Raw genomic sequence first — 16,615 nt, 5'->3', positions numbered from 1 at the left:
GTGTCTATGGCGGCCACGCCTGCAGGCACTGCACCAGCTGCGGCTGGGGTGAGACTGTTAGATCCCAAGCCTCAAGCAGCAGTGAGTGCACACTGGCACATCAGTTAAATGGATGAACACAATAAGTCAAACCCACTTGCCCTTTGCAGATCAGTAACGTACCTCTATTTTTAATCCTTAAACAAGGTGTCAAATATTTCCCCCTGCAACAGAAAGGACTTTAACAGAGAACTTTGTACGTGGCCAGAATCCTTCTGACTCCCCACATTCTTCCAGTTACTGCAACTGAATGTGCTAGTCTTCACTTCCAGTCCTAAATCATTTCATGGCATTTCTGTGCTCTGTTCCACCCGAGAGGCTGCTACCCAGCATCTCAGTGGGGAAATGAAGTGCATAACACATTTCTGGGTCATTTCAAAGTGCCCCCTAGCCAGCGGCTCATTGGGCCGACATGGTGAAGGCATGTCAGTTTCATGGCCAATGGCACGCAAGGGAGTGGTACTGCCAGCATCACGTCTGACGGCCTTTAACACCCCTGTCCCAATGGATCAGGTACCCATTTTGCTGCTGTGTGAACTGGAGGTGGCCTTTCAGTGTGAGGTTGGGCAAGACAAACCCACAGCCTGCAGGACTCTAGACACACCCTTGAACAACGCAGTCACCCCACCTCACCACAAATTTCTGGGTGAGATTGCAAAATTCAGAGCTTGCTTTATGGGGCTCCAGCATCTGAGACCAGCCTGCAGCTTGGCTAAGGATGAGGTTCACTGTCGTGCAAAAGGCTGGCATGAGTCTATGGACCATTTAAGTCTTCAATGTAGGGCTTAAGTGGTGCCTATTCTTTGTGCTGGCTCTCGGTGCAGAAATTCCCCCCCTAAACTAGCACGCATGCAGCAAAATTTAACGCTGCATCTATTAAATGCAAACATTTTCTAAACTAGCTTTAACCTTTCTGTTCAGGATGTTTTTAAAGTTATAATGAACATTGAACCTACTTTCATTTTAATTGGATTTAGACCATAATTGTTTTCTAAGTGAAAAGAAACTTCCATTGTTTTGTCTTTCACATCTCCATTGCCTTTATTCTTCTCATCTCTTTTGCAGTTAACCTGGTGTTTGACCCAGCAGAAGACCGTAAAGAGAATGGAGCAAATGGTGTGCTACCCACTGTGACAGGCACATGTTAGTTCTAACCACATTCATCTTTGTAATATGAAATGCTCCAACCTGCAGTGAAAAATAACCATGTTCTACCATGTCAGGGCCAACTAGCTGAATGATTTCTGGCTACTAGTTACACAGGGACCCTGGCTGCAAAGTCCAGATCTGAACTTCCCTTAAGTTTGGTGGGGTCCGGAGCTGGGTTTGTTCCGTTGTAAGTAAAGGCTCCAGCTGCAGCATTGGGTCAGCAGGGCTTGAGGATGTTTGGATCAAGGGTTTTGGTCCAACCAAATACAAAAATAGGTTTCAGCTACTAAGCTTTGCTCTGGATCAAACATTTACAGGATGTGGGCTAGCGTAGAGAGCATTTTGCTGTAGCCTGCAGGGAAGTTTATGGCTCTAAATAGGAAGGGCCTGCCACCTGCTGCAGAGAGTTGGAAGAACAGCACATGTCAAATTCCAGGACCTGTCTCTCACGCTGTGGGTTCTTTTCCCCTTGCTAGTGGATCCCGATGCCCTTACCGCGGAACAGCAAGCAAGCACCATCTTCCAGACTGAACAGGGCAAGAAGACTATCGACATCTACTGGCTCTTTGATGATGGAGGTGACCTTTGACCTTAATAAATACACCCACCCTGCACACAGATTTGGGACGTTTTTATCTCTTTGTGTCCACTCCCCCCTCCATTCAGCTCATGAACGAGACCAATCTCGGAAGTTTTTCCCCACTGCAGCTGGGTCTCAAGCCACTGCAGGGCAGTGACCTCTTCAGCTCTGCTCACCCCCGTGCAATCACCCGTCAGTCATTCCTCAGCAGTGTCAGGGTCTAGTTCTCGTAAGGGCAGTTCCTACCCATTCATTTCCAGCTTTCCGCAGGGTGAAGCCCTTCTCAGCGGTGTCTGCCCAGCAGTTGTCAGCTACCCCCAGATCACTGTGCTGCTCCTGTACAGTGCTGTTAAGTTCCACCATAACCTTGCCCTACCAGGCCAGCGTGACCTACTGAGGACATAGCCACCTTTGAGAATCTCAGGCTAAGAGAGGTAGGTGCCCAACTCTCGTTGAAACCAATGGGATTTGGGTGCCCAACTCTCTTAGACTCTTTTTGCAAATCTCACTCATACTCTCTTAGCAAAATCTCTCCTGCACTGCCCTTTCCACCAGGGCTGATGTTAGCACAGCAGGAGGCTTTTAATATAATAGTTTTGGGCAGAAAGGTGAGCCGCAAACCTCCTAACCCCGTTCCAGTCTCACGTTTCCTTCGCAGCAGTCAGCAGCAGCGCTGGCTCCGGAGACTTGCTTCTGTTAATCATGTTTGTTACGGGAGCACCTAGGGACCAACCGAGATTGGGGTTCCGTGGCGCAAGGCACGGTACAGACATAGAGCAGTAGGGTTGCAATCTAAATAGGCAAGACAGACCTGGGGTAGTGGAAAGGAATACAATCTACAAGCAGAGCAATCAATGTGGTGATGGCAAATGGAGTATTTGTTTCATGATTTCCTACCCCCGAGAGTGTTAGGCAGATTGAATCAGCTAAACGGAAAGACAAGAGAAGGGAGAGGAGCGAGGTGCAACAGAACAGAGGAAACTCTGAGGGGAGGAAGGTCTGAGGATCAGCTGTGGAGTGAAGCTGAGGTGAATTACTATATTATTAGGGCTGTCCATTAATCGCAGTTAATGCATGCAATTAATGCAAAGCAAATTAACTAGATTAAAAAAATATAGTTGCGATTAATTGCAGTTTTAATCGCACTGTTAAATATAATTGGTATTCTGGTATTGTTTATTATAAATATTTTTGGATGTTTTTCTACATTTTTAAATATATTGATTGCAATTACAACACAGAATACAAAGCATACAGTGCTCATTTTATATTATTATTTTTTATTCTGAATATTTGCACTGTAAAAAAGCGAAAAGAAATAGTATTTTTCAATTCACCTCACACAAGTCTGCTCAGTCCTACTTCTTGTTCAGCCAATCACTGTTTACATTAATGAGAGAGAATGCTTCTTATTTACAATGTCACCTGAAAGTCAGAACCGGTGTTCGCAATGCACTGTTGTAGCCAGTGTGCAAGGTATTTACATGCCAGATATGCTAAACCTTACTATGCCCCTTCATGGTTCGACTTGTAGGCTCTAACATTTTACATTGTTTTTGAGTGCAGTTATGTAAAAAAAATAATTCTACGTTTGTAAGTTGCACATTCATGATAAAGAGATCGCACTACAATATTTGTATGAGTCTCCTTTTCTGGGACTAACTGCAACCCAGAGATCTGGCAATGCAGTGTGTGATTTTAGCTGGGGACATTTAATAGTAGATAGAGCAGTACACTAGAAAATACATCCCAGGGTGCAATCTCACCTTGATGGGGGGATGGGCTAGCAAGCACACGGGGCCTTCTCCATCTCTGATTCAGAATGTTAACTAGTTGTTTGGTCTCCAAAAGTAAGAACCAATCCCTGTGCTCTTCCCTGTGGCAGGTCTGACGCTCCTGATTCCGTTCCTCCTCAGCCGTAAGAAGCGGTGGGGCAAGTGCAAAACCCGGGTGTTTGTCGGTGGGCAGATCCACAGGATGGATGAAGAGAGGAAGGCGTGAGTGCATTACTGAGCATTGATCAACTAGAGCTTGGGAGACCATTAGCTGCCACTAATCCCATCGATAATTCAGAGTCACTTCTGTTACGATTTTCTGTACCCAAAGCCTAGTGTAGCCAATAGGAGTCTTTCCATTGACTTCAGTGGGCCTTGCATCAACTCTGTATATTCAGTCTGGATAGCGTGTATTTTGGATTAACTGAAATAACTAAGGAAGAAAGAACAAAAGCAAAGGCTCCAGGGGAGAGCCCAATCTGTGTGTCTCTGCTGTGAAATCAACTCAACCGCCCAAAATGGCAGCTTGCCTCAGCAGATTCCTTGCAATGTAAAGGCACAGCACACAAAAGACACAATAATAAATTACCTGCCACCTACCCCACAGGTTGGACTATCTCACAGATTTGCTGCAGCTTTTGGGGATTTAAGTCTGGAATTTTGCTGTTTACCCAACACTCTTCTCTTCATTTTAGAAATGTCAGAAGCTCTTTTTTTTTTTTGGTTTTGACCATTTTTTAAATTATATTTCTTTTGCATGATATGCCATGGTCCTGGTCATCAGTTTGTGTAAATCGGCACAATTCCATTCCAGCTAATGGAGCTTTGTTGATTTATATCATCGGAGGATCTGCCCCATTTGTTTGTTTGTCTGTTTCTTTTAAAATGGCATTGTGTTTGTGGGAAAATGTATTGAGAGGACACAAGGGTTCAGAATAAAAAATGCAAATATGATTTTTAAAATGCAAACCCTAGGGCCATGGAAATGAAATTCCCACTGGTAAGAGGCCTGAACTAGATGGCTCATGAACTTACAGGAGCTGAACACAGAAAGAGCTGTCAGCAGTGATTGGGAAAGTAGCCGAATGCCATCCTGCACTATCTTACTACAGATGATATGGTAGTTAGGTGATATTGTTAAATACTCAGTGGACCAGAAAAAGAGAAATTGGCCACGCCATGAAAGCTCCCCCTGCCCCCTCCTGGTTCTGACTTTTCACCTGGAATATGACTGTGCCAATACTTACTACCTGGCTAAATTCTTACTAACATGAGTAGATTTCAATGGACCACTCAGAGTAGTAAACACTGGGCCTAGTGTTTGCAGGGCTTGATAAGCAGACAGATATTTATAATAATGCTCTCCTTTAGCACTTTTCATCAGTAGAGCTCAAAGCGCTTCACAAAAGAGGTCAGTAGCCATATCACCATTTTACAGGGGGGAAACTGAGGCACAGAAAGGCAAATTGACTCACCCATGGTTACTCAGCAGGCCAATGTCATGACTAGAACCCAGGTCTCCTGAGTCTCAGGCTAGTGCTCCAGACACTACGCAACACTGCTTCACTTGATTCTTAAATGTTCAGAGAGTTTCTGGGAATCCTGGGATGGTCAGTAAAGTATTGAGCAGGAAAAAACGAGTAGATTTTTTAAAAAAATCCCCCTTTTTCTCTCTTGCAGGATTGTCTCTCTATTGAGCAAGTTCCGACTTGGGTTCCATGAGGTGCACGTCCTTCCAGACATTAACCAGAAACCACGCCCTGAACAGTACGTTATTTCTATAGGTTTTGTCTTTGCCTTTTTCGTTCTCTAGACGTGGTTCCTGTGTGTACATCAAGTGGAACCTGAGAGGAGTTCATGTCCCTACTCCATTGCATGCTTTGATCAGGGGCTCAGCTTCTACCAGACAGGGAGTGTGAAGGTTGGGGGCAGAAAAGGAGGAAACTACACTTGTAACCCAGCCATTTTCTACATTTTTAAGTGAATTTCATGCAGAGGGAAGGTGCCAGCTCTGGAGCCTGGTGTTTTGTCTTTAGCCAAAGAAAATCAGTGTTACCAACTATCACGATTGCAGGACAAGTCTAACGATACTTGGTGTTTTATGCAAAGCCAGCTCCCAGAGTCATATTATTATGGAAGAACCTCAGCTTTCATGTAAAGGGAAAAAGTAAGTTTCCAGCCCCCCTGTGTATAGAGAACACTTTGAAAACATGCCCCCTAAAAGCTCAAATAGTTGAAAGCAAATGAAAAGAACCCAACATTGATTATTTTTTTAAAATCTCATAATTTTAATAAAATCTTGTGATTTTTTTGGCACCTGACACATGACTGGGGTTGGCAGGACCGGACCATTCAGAATACAGACAGAGGAAGGTCAAGATTATTCAATGCTGCCCAGACAATGTGCCACAACCTTGGTTCGGAAGTCATCGCCACAGGAACATGGAATGAATGGATGACTAGAGGACATAGAAGGATGAATAGACACCATCAGAGTAACTTCCCCATAAGCCTGTTCAATTCATAGAATCATAGACTATCAGGGTTGGAAGGGACCTCAGGAGGTATCTAGTCCAATCCCCTGCTCAAAGCAGGACCAACCCCAACTAAATCATCCCAGCCAGGGACCTCTAAGGAAGGAGATTCCACCACCTCCCTAGGTAACGCATTCCAGTGCTTCACTACCCTCCTAGTGAAATAGTGTTTCCTAATATCCAACCTAGACCTCCCCCACTGCAACTTGAGGCCATTGCTCCTTGTTCTGTCATCTGCCACCAATGAGAACAGCCAAGCTCCGTCTTCTTTGGAACCCCCTTCAGGTAGTTGAAGGCTGCTATCAAATCCCCCCTCATTCTTCTCTTCTGCAGACTAAACAAGCCCAGTTCCCTCAGCCTCTCCTCCTAAGTCATGTGTCCCAGACCCCTGATAATTTTCGTTGCCCTCCGCTGGACTCTCTCCAATTTGTCCACATCCCTTCTGTAGTGGGGGGACCAGAACTGGATGCAGTACTCCAGATGTGGCCTCACCAGTGCCGAATAGAGGGGAATAATCACCTCCCTCAATCTGTTGACAATGCTCCTACTAATGCAGCCCAATATGCTGTTAGCCTTCTTGGCAACAAGGGCACACTGCTCACTCATATCCAGCTTCTCATCCACTGTAATCCCCAGGTCCTTTTCTGCAGAACTGGTGCTTAGCCAGTCGGTCCCCAGCCTGTAGCAGTGCATGGGATTCTTCCATCCTAAGTGCAGGACTCTGCACTTGTCTTTGTTGAACTTCATCAGACTTCTTTTGGCCCAATCCTCCAATTTGTCTAGGTCACTCTGGACCCTATCCCTACCCTCCAGCATATCTACCTCTCCTCCCAGCTTAGTGTCATTCACAAACTTGCTGTGGGTGCAATCCATCCCTTCATCCAGATCATTAATAAAGATGTAGAACAAAACTGGCTCCAGGACCGACCCCTGGGGCACTCCGCTTGATACCAGCTGCCAACTAAACATTGAGCAGTTGATCACTACTCGTTGAGGCCAACAATCTAGCCAGCTTTCTAGCCACCTTACAGTCCATTCATCCAATCCATACTTTTTTAACTTGCTGGCAAGAATACTGTGGGAGACTGTATCAAAAACTTTGCTAAAGTCAAGATATATCACATCCACTGCTTTCCCCCATTCACAGAGCCAGTTATCTCATCATACAAGGCAATTAGTTTGGTCTGGCATGACTTGCCCTTGGTGAATCCATGTTGACTGTTCCTGATCACCTTCCTCTCCTCCAAGTGCTTCAAAATGGTTTCCTTGAGGACCTGCTCCATGATTTTTCCAGGGACGGAGGTGAGGCTGACCGGTCTGTAGTTCCCCGGGTTCTCCTCCTTCCCTTTTTTAAACATGAGCACTATATTTGCCTTTTTCCAATCGCCTGGGACCTCCCCCGATCGCCACGAGTTTTCAAAGATAATGGCCAATGGCTCTGCAATCAGATCAGCCAATTCGCTCAGCACCCTCGGATGCATTAGATCTGGACCCATGGACTTGTGCATGTCCAGCTTTTCTAAATAGTCCTTAACCTGTTCTTTCACCACTGAGGACTGCTCACTTCCTCCCCATACTGTGTTGCCCAGAACAGCAGTGTGGGAGCTGATCTTGTCTGTGAAGACCAAAGCAAAGAAAACATTGAGTACATCAGCTTTTTCCACATCATCTGTCACTAGGTTGCCTCCCCCATTCATTAAGGGTCCCACGCTTTCACTGAACTTTTTCTTGTTGCTAACATACCTGTAGAAACCCTTCTTGTTACCCTTCACATCCCTTGCCAGCTGCAACTCTAGTTGTGTTTTGGCCTTCCTGATTACTGTCCTGCATGCTCGAGCAATATTTTTATACTCCTCCCTAGTCATCTGTACAAGTTTCCACTTCTTGTAAGCTTCCTTTTTGTGTTTAAGCTCACCGAAGATTTCACTGTTAAGCCAAGCTGGTCACCTGCCATATTTGCTATTCTTTCTGCACATTGGGATGGTTTGTTCCTGTGCCCTCAATAAGGCTTCTTTAAAATACAGCCAGGACTCCTTCCCCTCATGTTAGCCTCCCAGGGGATCCTGCCCATCAGTTCCCTAAGGGAGTCAGTCTGCTTTTCTGAAGTCCAGGGTCCATATTTTGCTACTCTCCTTTCTTCCTTTTGTGAGGATCCTGAACTCATCCATCAACCATCTCATGGTTACTGCTGCCCAGGTTGCCACCCACTTCACTTCCCCTACCAATTCTTCCCTGTTTGTAAGCAGCAGGTCAAGAGGAGAACAGCCCCTGGTTGGTTCCTCCAGTAGTTGCACCAGGAAGTTGTCCCTAACACTCTCCAGAAACTTCCTGGATTGTCCATGCACTGCTGTGTTGCTCTCCCAGCAGATGTCAGGGTGATTGAAGTCCCCCATTAGAACCAGGGCCGGTGTTCTGGAAATTTCAGTTAATTGTCCGAAGAAAGCCTCGTCTACCTCATCCTCCTGGTCCAGTGGTCTATAGCACACGCCCACCACAACATCACCCTTGTTGCTCTTGCTTCTAAACTTAACTCAAAGAGTCTCAACAGGCTTTTCTCCAGTTTCATACTGGAGCTCTGAGCAATCATACCCATCTCTTAAACATATTGCAACTCCTTCACCTTTCCTCCCCTGCCTGTCCTTCCTGAACAGTTTATACCCATCCATGACAGTGCTCCAGTCATGTGAGTTACCCCACCAAGTCTCTGTTATTCCAATCACATCATAGTTCCTTGACTGTGCCAGGACTTCCAATTCTTTCTGCTTGTTTCCCAGGCTTTTTGCGTTCGTGTACATGCACCTAAGATAACTAGCCGATTGCCCTGCTTTCTCAGCATGAATCAGGAGGCCCCCGCTGTTGCACCCTCCTCCTTGTGTTTCCTCCTGGTATTCCACTTCCCCACTTACCTCAGGGCTTAAGTCACCATCCCCCCGCGAACCTAGTTTAAAGCCCTCCTCACTAGGTTAGCAAGTCCGCCTGTGAAGATACGCTTCCCTCTCTTCGTTAGGTGCATCCCATCTCTTCCTAGCAATCCTTCTTCCCAGAACAACATCCCATGGTCAAAGAATCCAAAGCCCTCTCTCCGACACCACCTGCGTAACCACACATTTACCTCTACAATTCGATGGTCCCTGCTTGGGCCTTTTCCTTCAACAGGGAGGATGTACAAGAACATGATTTGCGCCTCAAACTCCTTTATCCTTCTTCCCAGAGCCATGTAGTCTGCAGTGACCTGCTCAAGCTCATTCTTGGCAGTATCATTGGTGCCCACGTGGAGAAGTAGGAAGGGGTACCGGTCCGAAGGCTTGATCAGTCTTGGCAGACACTCCGTCACATCCTGAATTCTAGCTCCAGGCAAGCAGCACACTTCTTGAGTCTCTCGGTCTGGTCGGCAGATGGATGACTCTGTCCCCCTCCATCCCCAACCACCACCACCCGTCTCCTCCTCTTGGGAGTGGTGGTCATGGAACCCCCATCCCATCCCCAAGGCAATGCATCTCATGCCTTCTGGTCGATGGGGTCTCTTTCTGATCCCTTCCCTTGGAGGGCTCTTCCAAATCATTCTCCATAGTAATACCTGTGCAGAGAGCCTGAAAACGGTTTCTTACCTTGCATAGGGGGGTACATAGGTTCTCCTGAAGTATCCAACAAAGGGACTGATCTGTGAACAGAGGAATTAAGTTTCCAGGGCAGTTGATCTAAGCTGGCTGGAAAATGGAAATCCCTTCTCACGAAAAATTTCACATTTAAAAAAAAAATTCATCCTGGATTGGGATGAAAAGTTCAAAACGTGAAATTTTTCACAGCCAGGGATTTCCAGAAAAACTCCATCTTGGAAGAATTGAAAGGGAAGGAAGTACAGAACTGCAGCAGACAGTGAAATTGACAAGACCCTTCTAGGTGGACAGCCATCATTTTGGTTTTCCTAATGGAAAAATGGATTTTTTTCAGCAAAATAAAAGAAAAATTCAGATTTTGTGAAAAGAGCTTTTTCATCAGAAGATCATTAGAACGTAAGAATGGCCATACTGGGTTAGACATATGGTCCATCTAGCCCAGCATACTGTCCCTGATAGTGGCCGGTACCAAAGCTTCAGGGGGAGTGTACAGAACAGGGCAATTCTGAAGAAATTCCATCCCTGTCATCCCCTCCCAGCTTCTGGCAGTCAGAGGTCTAGGGTCACCCCGAGTGAGAGGTTATATCCCTGACCATCTTGGTTAATAGGTCCATGAACAGCTATTCTCCATCAACAGCTATCCTCCATGAACTTATCCAGGTTTTTTTTTTAACCCAGTTATACATTTAGTCATTGTAACATCCCATGGCAATGAGTTCCACAGGTTAATTTGTGTGTTGTGTGAAAAAGTATTTCCTGTTGTGAGTATTAAACCTGCTGCCCATTAATTTCATTGGGTGACCTCAGGTTTTTGTATTGTAGGAAAGTGTAGATAATACTTCTCTATTTATTTTTTCCACACCATTTGTGCTTTTATAAACCTCCGTTATATCCCCATTTAGTCGCCACTTTTTCTAAGCTGAACAGCCTTGATCTTTTTACCAGGGCCGGCTCCAGACCTCAGTGTGCCAAGCGTGCACTTGGGGCGGCGTTCCGCGGGAGGGTGGCAGGCGGCTCCGGTGGACCTCCCGCAGACATGCCTGCGGAGGGTCCACTGGTCCCGCAGCTCTGGTGGAGCATCCGCAGGCGTGCGTGCGGGAGGTCCACCGGAGCCGCGGGACCAGCGGACCCTCCGCAGGCACGTCTGCAGGAGGTCCACCGGAGCCGCGGGACCGGCGACCGCTAGAGTGCCCCCCGCGACGTCCCGCCGTGCTTGGGGCAGCGCAAATCCTAGAGCCGCCCCTGCTTTTTAGTCTCTCCTCATATGGCAGCTGTTCCAGACCCTTGATCGTCTTTGTTGCCCTTCTGTGAACCAGTTCCAGTTGCGTGATATCCTTTATGAAATGGGGAAACCAGAACTGCACACCGTATTCGATATTTTCTGTCTTATTTTCTATCCCTTTCCTAATGGTTCCTAACATACTGTTAGCTTTCTTGATCACCGCTGTGCATTGAGCTGAAGTTTTCAGGGAACTATCCATGATGACTCAGACCTGATCAGTTCTCTTGTTGATCCAGGACCTCTCTTCAGAAGACAGAAACAAATAACAGTTGCCATCTTTCTAATGGGAGCCCCCAGCATGCTCGTAAGCCCTAGCAGCATTGATCCAGTACAGCAAATGTCAGGACAGAGCTCCAACCCTATCATGCTCTTTGTTTGCAGCATCAAGAGATTTGATGACCTGATCGCCCCCTTCAGGCTGAACGATGGGCTTAAGGACGAGGCCGTGGTGAATGAAATGAGGCGTGACTGCCCCTGGAAGATTTCTGATGAGGAGGTTAATAAAAACAAAGTGAAGGTAGGAACATTACCACTGCTACTGGGAGATTTCAACAGCTGGGGAAGGAAGAATACGTAGGAATTCTCATGTAAAGGATTTTCCTGACCTAATCCATGATTCAGAAAACTCTTCTTGCTTCCAGGCTTTTCCAGGATCTCAATCCTGTAAGGTGCTGTGAGCACCTCCTGTGGGTTGCTGAGCACCCTCCACTCCCACTGAAATTACTACAAGGCAATAGCATTCAGCACCTTACAGGATTGGGCCCGTAATGATTTTGGGGCCCTCTTGGCTCAATCCTGCACCCACTGAGGTCAATGGAAGTGTTGCCGTTGACTTCACCGAGTGCAGACCGGAGCCTTCGTGAGCTCTTCTGCTGCTGTGGAGAACAGAGTGAGCTGCAGAGGGTTTTTTATGGTGATTCCATGCTGAAGCAATGGGCAGGACCAAAGGGTTTGGAAGGAAACGGCTCTCAGGAGAGGTAGAGAGAGAGGCAGCATGTTCAGCTGGAGATGAGGTCAGCAGGCAGACCGGGCTGACTTTAGGAATGCCCAGGGCTGGTAGCTAGGGGCCTCCCCAGTAACCAGGGTGAGGTTCATCCTTAATTCCATGGGACAGTCCCGAGTTCCACAGATCTCTCCTCTGTTTGGCAAACGACCACAGCCCTGCAGCGTGCACTCAGGACTCACTGAAGTCAATGGATTGACTCCCGCTGGGGACAGTGGGTGTTGGATCAGGGAAATCCGTGGGCATTCCAGGGGGACACTGCCTGACTTACTTTGTGCTGACGTGATTTTTACTTTTTGCTCCTTAGTCACTTCGACAAGTGAGACTGAATGAGATCTTGTTGGATTACTCACGGGATGCTGCTCTCATAGTCATGTAAGTAACAGCAGCCCCAGAGTGATCAGGGTCTGTAATGCGCCTCTTATATATTGTCTTCTCCAGCAAGTCAGTGTATTTAGGGGCTATTTTTGTTCTTGGGTAGATTACTATAGAAACAGTTTCTTCAGTCTTCTCCCTTCTACATAACAACAACTAAGCAGACACTACCAATCCAGGTATGCCCCCAAGTATACCCCCTTACAGAATCATAGAATCATAGACTATCCGGGTTGGAAGGGACCTCAGGAGATCATCTAGTCCAAGCCCCTGCTCAAAGCAGGACCAATCCCCAACTAAATAATCCCAGCCAGGGCTTTGTCAAGCCTGACCTTAAAAACCTCTAAAGCTTCTATGCAGCATCTGCAGAAAAGCCCACATAAAAATACTAGTTTTCTACAGTGATGGCCTAACACATTATGGGTGATGTTATTATAGGAGGTAGGGCTCAGGACCATTACTATAGCGTAATGCAATATTTTTTTAATTTGTTTGTATGATAGTGCAGCAGTTTGGAGCAGACTCAAACTGCGCAGATTGGATAATTGCTCCACTGACTATATACTCTCCACCTAGAGGGCCAGCTTCTCTGCTGCTCCAGAAGATGGGAAGGGGCCACAGAAGAGCTGGTTGCAGCTCCCTGATTCAGGCTGGCTCCATGCTGCAACCAGTCCTGGCATCATTTAGAGTAGCCTCAAGGCTACTTTAAACTACACCAGTTGGTAGAAGCCCCTAAAAGGGCCAATCTCAGGCTCAGAATAGCTGGAATGCAACAGCACTCCAGTTATATTGGCTATGCCAAGATGGTGCGTGGGAGTTGTGTAGGAGTGCGCTACTCTGGGTCTGTACCAGCTGATGACTCCACATGGCAGGAGAATTCTCAGCTAGGGAGATCCACCTGCTTTCTGGCCCCTGTTTCACCTCCCGAGTGGTGCAAAAGGGCTGGATTTCACAAGAAAATCTGGCCAATAAGGCCTATTGGGTGTAGGTTTGGAGGCTACATTCATATGGCCATAAACAGGTGAGCAGGTGTCCCTGTGTCAGTGATGCCCAGTTAGATTTTGACTCTTGTGAGGCTGTCATTCATTCAGGGTCTTTTCGACCCTCCAGACAGTGTTGGTCACGTGTGACACAGAAAGCTCAGCCCCTCTCCTGTCAAGGCCAGCTGACTGAATTCACTTAACTTTCTTCTGGTCTGACTCCTTGCCCTGATTGTAAGAGCTATAAGTCACTAGCACTGAACTCACCCCACAGCCTGTAGTCACCGCCACCTAGTGACCAGTTGAGGAAACACAGCTCTCCATTTATGAATGCCTGACATGACACAAACTATTCATGGCACTGAATCTTAAACAGGGGCTGCCTATGGAAACATCTACAGCACAAGGACTGCTCATAGGCCGAGTCAAGTTTATCCGTTCTGCTCAGCTCCTCTGCTAGCACGGATAGTACAAATAAAGCAGAATTCAAAGTGAACAGGAATCAGTGTTGTGGACAGGACATGGAAAGTTGGTGGCACACAGTGTATGAGGTGGATCTATAATCTGCATGGACTCGTCACAGAGGGAATAATACTCTTCCAAGGCAAAAATAGATGCAAGGTTTTTCTCCTCCCCACTTCATACCTCTCTTGTTTCTGTTCTTCTCCTTTCCAGAACCTTGCCAATAGGCAGAAAGGGGCGATGCCCGAGCTCCCTCTATATGGCCTGGCTAGAAACCCTCTCGCAAGACCTGAGACCCCCAGTTATTCTGACCAGAGGAAACCAAGAAAATGTTCTGACGTTTTACTGCCAATAGAATGTGGTTGACTACACGGTGGGTCGGGATGTGAATTTTTCAGGCCAGGTTTTGGCCTTGGAATGAACTTTTCCAGTTTTTCGGGTGCTAGTCACTGGTAGAAGCAAACTCTCCTGGTTTCAGCTGATGGCAGCCATTGATAAAGGATTACTGATGGGAAATGACTAACAAGGATTATACCAACTCTGCCCTCCCCCTTCTGAAAACTGATCTTGCTGATCCTAGCCTTTGCACGTCCCGGGAGCACCTTAATACCACCACATGCCAACTGCCGTATGAGGGGGATAATGTGTTCCCGAGTTCTCTAACGCAAATTCCTGGCTGGGACCTATAGGGCAACACAGAGGATGAAGTAATGGGGGGAAAGTCAGAGCTTTTACGGGAGATTTTCAAAGCTGCCTAAAAGATTTGGATCCCCAAATGAACTGGGCTTCCAGTTCCCCCAGATATCATCTGTCCCATTTATTTGCTGAAAATGACCCTGTGATTCCAATCAGAAAGTGACTGCTGGAGGTTAGAACCTGGGAAATTCATCAAAGATCCTAGCCCCAATCATACAGTAGCTGTACGCTCCTTTGTCAGTGAAGGAAAGAGGGAGGTGAGAGAAGAGAAAGCGGGTGGGGGAAAACAGGAAGAAAAATTAATAGGGACGGGATTGGCCTTAGAATTTGGGGGAAGGAAAGGGAGACCCCACTGCGTTACAATCCTGCATTGCAGCGTAGAGGTTTGTGCCAATGACCACGCATTGCTCCAGGATGTTCTGCTGCTGTGTTAGCACATATTGTGCCTCCTTTGTCCCCACAAAAGAAACTGCACTGTTAAAAATCTGAACTGTGCCATCCTCATGACACTCTGTAAGTCAGGTTTGCTGACCCTTATTAAAGCTGAGGAAACTGAGGCAGAGAGGTTAAGTGAGTGGCCCAAGGCCACATTGTGAGTCACTAGCAGAGCTAGGATTAGAACTCTGTACTCTGACTCCCAGCCATTCCCTCATTTCTGCTGGCCACTCTGCCTCCCTCATTATTCTAGCCATTTTACAGCTGGCGATGCTGACAGAGGTGATGTGATCTGCCAAAGGTCTCACAACAGTTCAGTTAGGGTCTCCTGATCCCCAGGCCAGTTTTCTAATCAACTTTCTTCTAAGATACTGTCAGAGGCAGATTTTGTTCAGAGTGAATGCTATGGGGATTGTGCTCCCCATAGGGTTTGACAGTGATACTGCCCTCCTCCTTGGTCATGTTTGTTTCAATGACCTACCCTCACCCCAATCAGACATTAGCTAGAGTGCTCGTCTGCCTTCCTTAGACCCCCCACGGAACCCTGGCTGGGGGTAAGAGATACACGCCGCCCTGCCGTCCTCTCTTCTATTACAAAAGGGTGTTAAGCTCGCAAAACCCATAGGCCTGTCGGGTGAGGGAGAGTGGCTGCCCAGGTGTGAAGCAGGGGGAAATGAGTGGCCCACATTGGCAACTGATGCTCATTGTCTTCTACCATGTCCTTCTGGGGTGACATCTTTGCATCGCCGCGAGCTGTAGCTCTGTCTGATGCTCTGGTGGCACTGCCTCACGTGGCCGGGCTGTCAGCACCTCAGCCTAAGGCTGTGTGAAAGTTCTTGCTCCCACTTGTTCAGTTCTGCCAGCAGCAGCCGAGTGGGAGCACTGGTGAAGACAGAGGTAATCCTGCTCAGGGCAGGGCAGCGTGATATGAAGCTTAAACCCCTGGCAGGTGCTGGTGCCTGTCTGCACTAATGCTCCCATGTTTGAAACCACCCGTGACACTGAACCGGTGGTGGGAATGCTTAGCATATGTGCCCTAGTGTCAGCAAAGCTTAGGTCACCCTGACCTTGGCGTCGGCACCAGGCTCAGATTTTCACAATGCCCTATGGATTGTTTTCAGCCATGTGTGACATGGGCAGCACTTCTCTCCAGCGCTGAGCCGGAGGCTAGTGTTTTCCCACCCAAAGCTGCTTCGGTAAACTCTTCCATCGTGGAGAAAAATCCCCCCATCCCAGTACTTCAGAGACATGAGTGACAGAGGCAGCCAGGCCAATTCATCTCGTGTCTTTGTGATGCTGAGAGGTGCTGGGTTGACCTGGAGACTGCAGTCCTCTCTGTCCTCAGAACAGAGAAAGCCTGGGCAGCAGCAATGGAAGCTTTCCACATGCTGTGTCTTAATTCAGACCGGCTGTCATGGTTCGGTTTCCTTGGCCCTTTAAATCCTTGGCCTTTCTGCTGAGATTGTCATCATTAAGATCAGTTAGAATATGGAACAGCCTTTTCTACCACTGCATCATAAAGCCAGAGATAGGCAGGGCTCGATCCTGCCAGGTGCTGTGTGCTCTAATCCCCGCCCAGCAAAGCGCTGAAGCATGTTAACAGGGTGACTCCCATGCTTAAAGCCAAGCATGTGCTTTAGTGATATGCTGGACCAATGCCAGGGAGCTCAGCGCTGCATCAAAGCATG

At 47.3% G+C, this 16,615-nt stretch overlaps 1 protein-coding gene across 1 annotated transcript in view; it reads left to right on the top strand.

Annotated features, from left to right (window-relative positions):
- The window catches only part of SLC12A3 (solute carrier family 12 member 3), a 43,130-nt gene extending 27,904 nt beyond the window's left edge, over positions 1 to 15,226 (top strand). Inside the window, exons 20-26 of the mRNA XM_044987873.1 lie at positions 1,105 to 1,182; positions 1,665 to 1,766; positions 3,654 to 3,765; positions 5,224 to 5,310; positions 11,358 to 11,493; positions 12,287 to 12,354; positions 14,010 to 15,226. Coding sequence (XP_044843808.1) covers positions 1,105 to 1,182; positions 1,665 to 1,766; positions 3,654 to 3,765; positions 5,224 to 5,310; positions 11,358 to 11,493; positions 12,287 to 12,354; positions 14,010 to 14,151 — 725 coding nt within the window. The 3' untranslated portion in view covers positions 14,152 to 15,226. The remainder of the gene's footprint in view (positions 1 to 1,104; positions 1,183 to 1,664; positions 1,767 to 3,653; positions 3,766 to 5,223; positions 5,311 to 11,357; positions 11,494 to 12,286; positions 12,355 to 14,009) is intronic.
- The last annotated feature ends 1,389 nt before the right edge of the window (positions 15,227 to 16,615 follow it).

This window comes from Mauremys mutica, chromosome 14 (assembly GCF_020497125.1).
Source record: "Mauremys mutica isolate MM-2020 ecotype Southern chromosome 14, ASM2049712v1, whole genome shotgun sequence".
Classification (NCBI taxonomy): Eukaryota; Metazoa; Chordata; order Testudines; family Geoemydidae; genus Mauremys; species Mauremys mutica.
The sequence above is the reverse complement of the archived record's forward strand: the minus strand, read 5'-3'. Positions and strand labels throughout refer to the sequence as shown.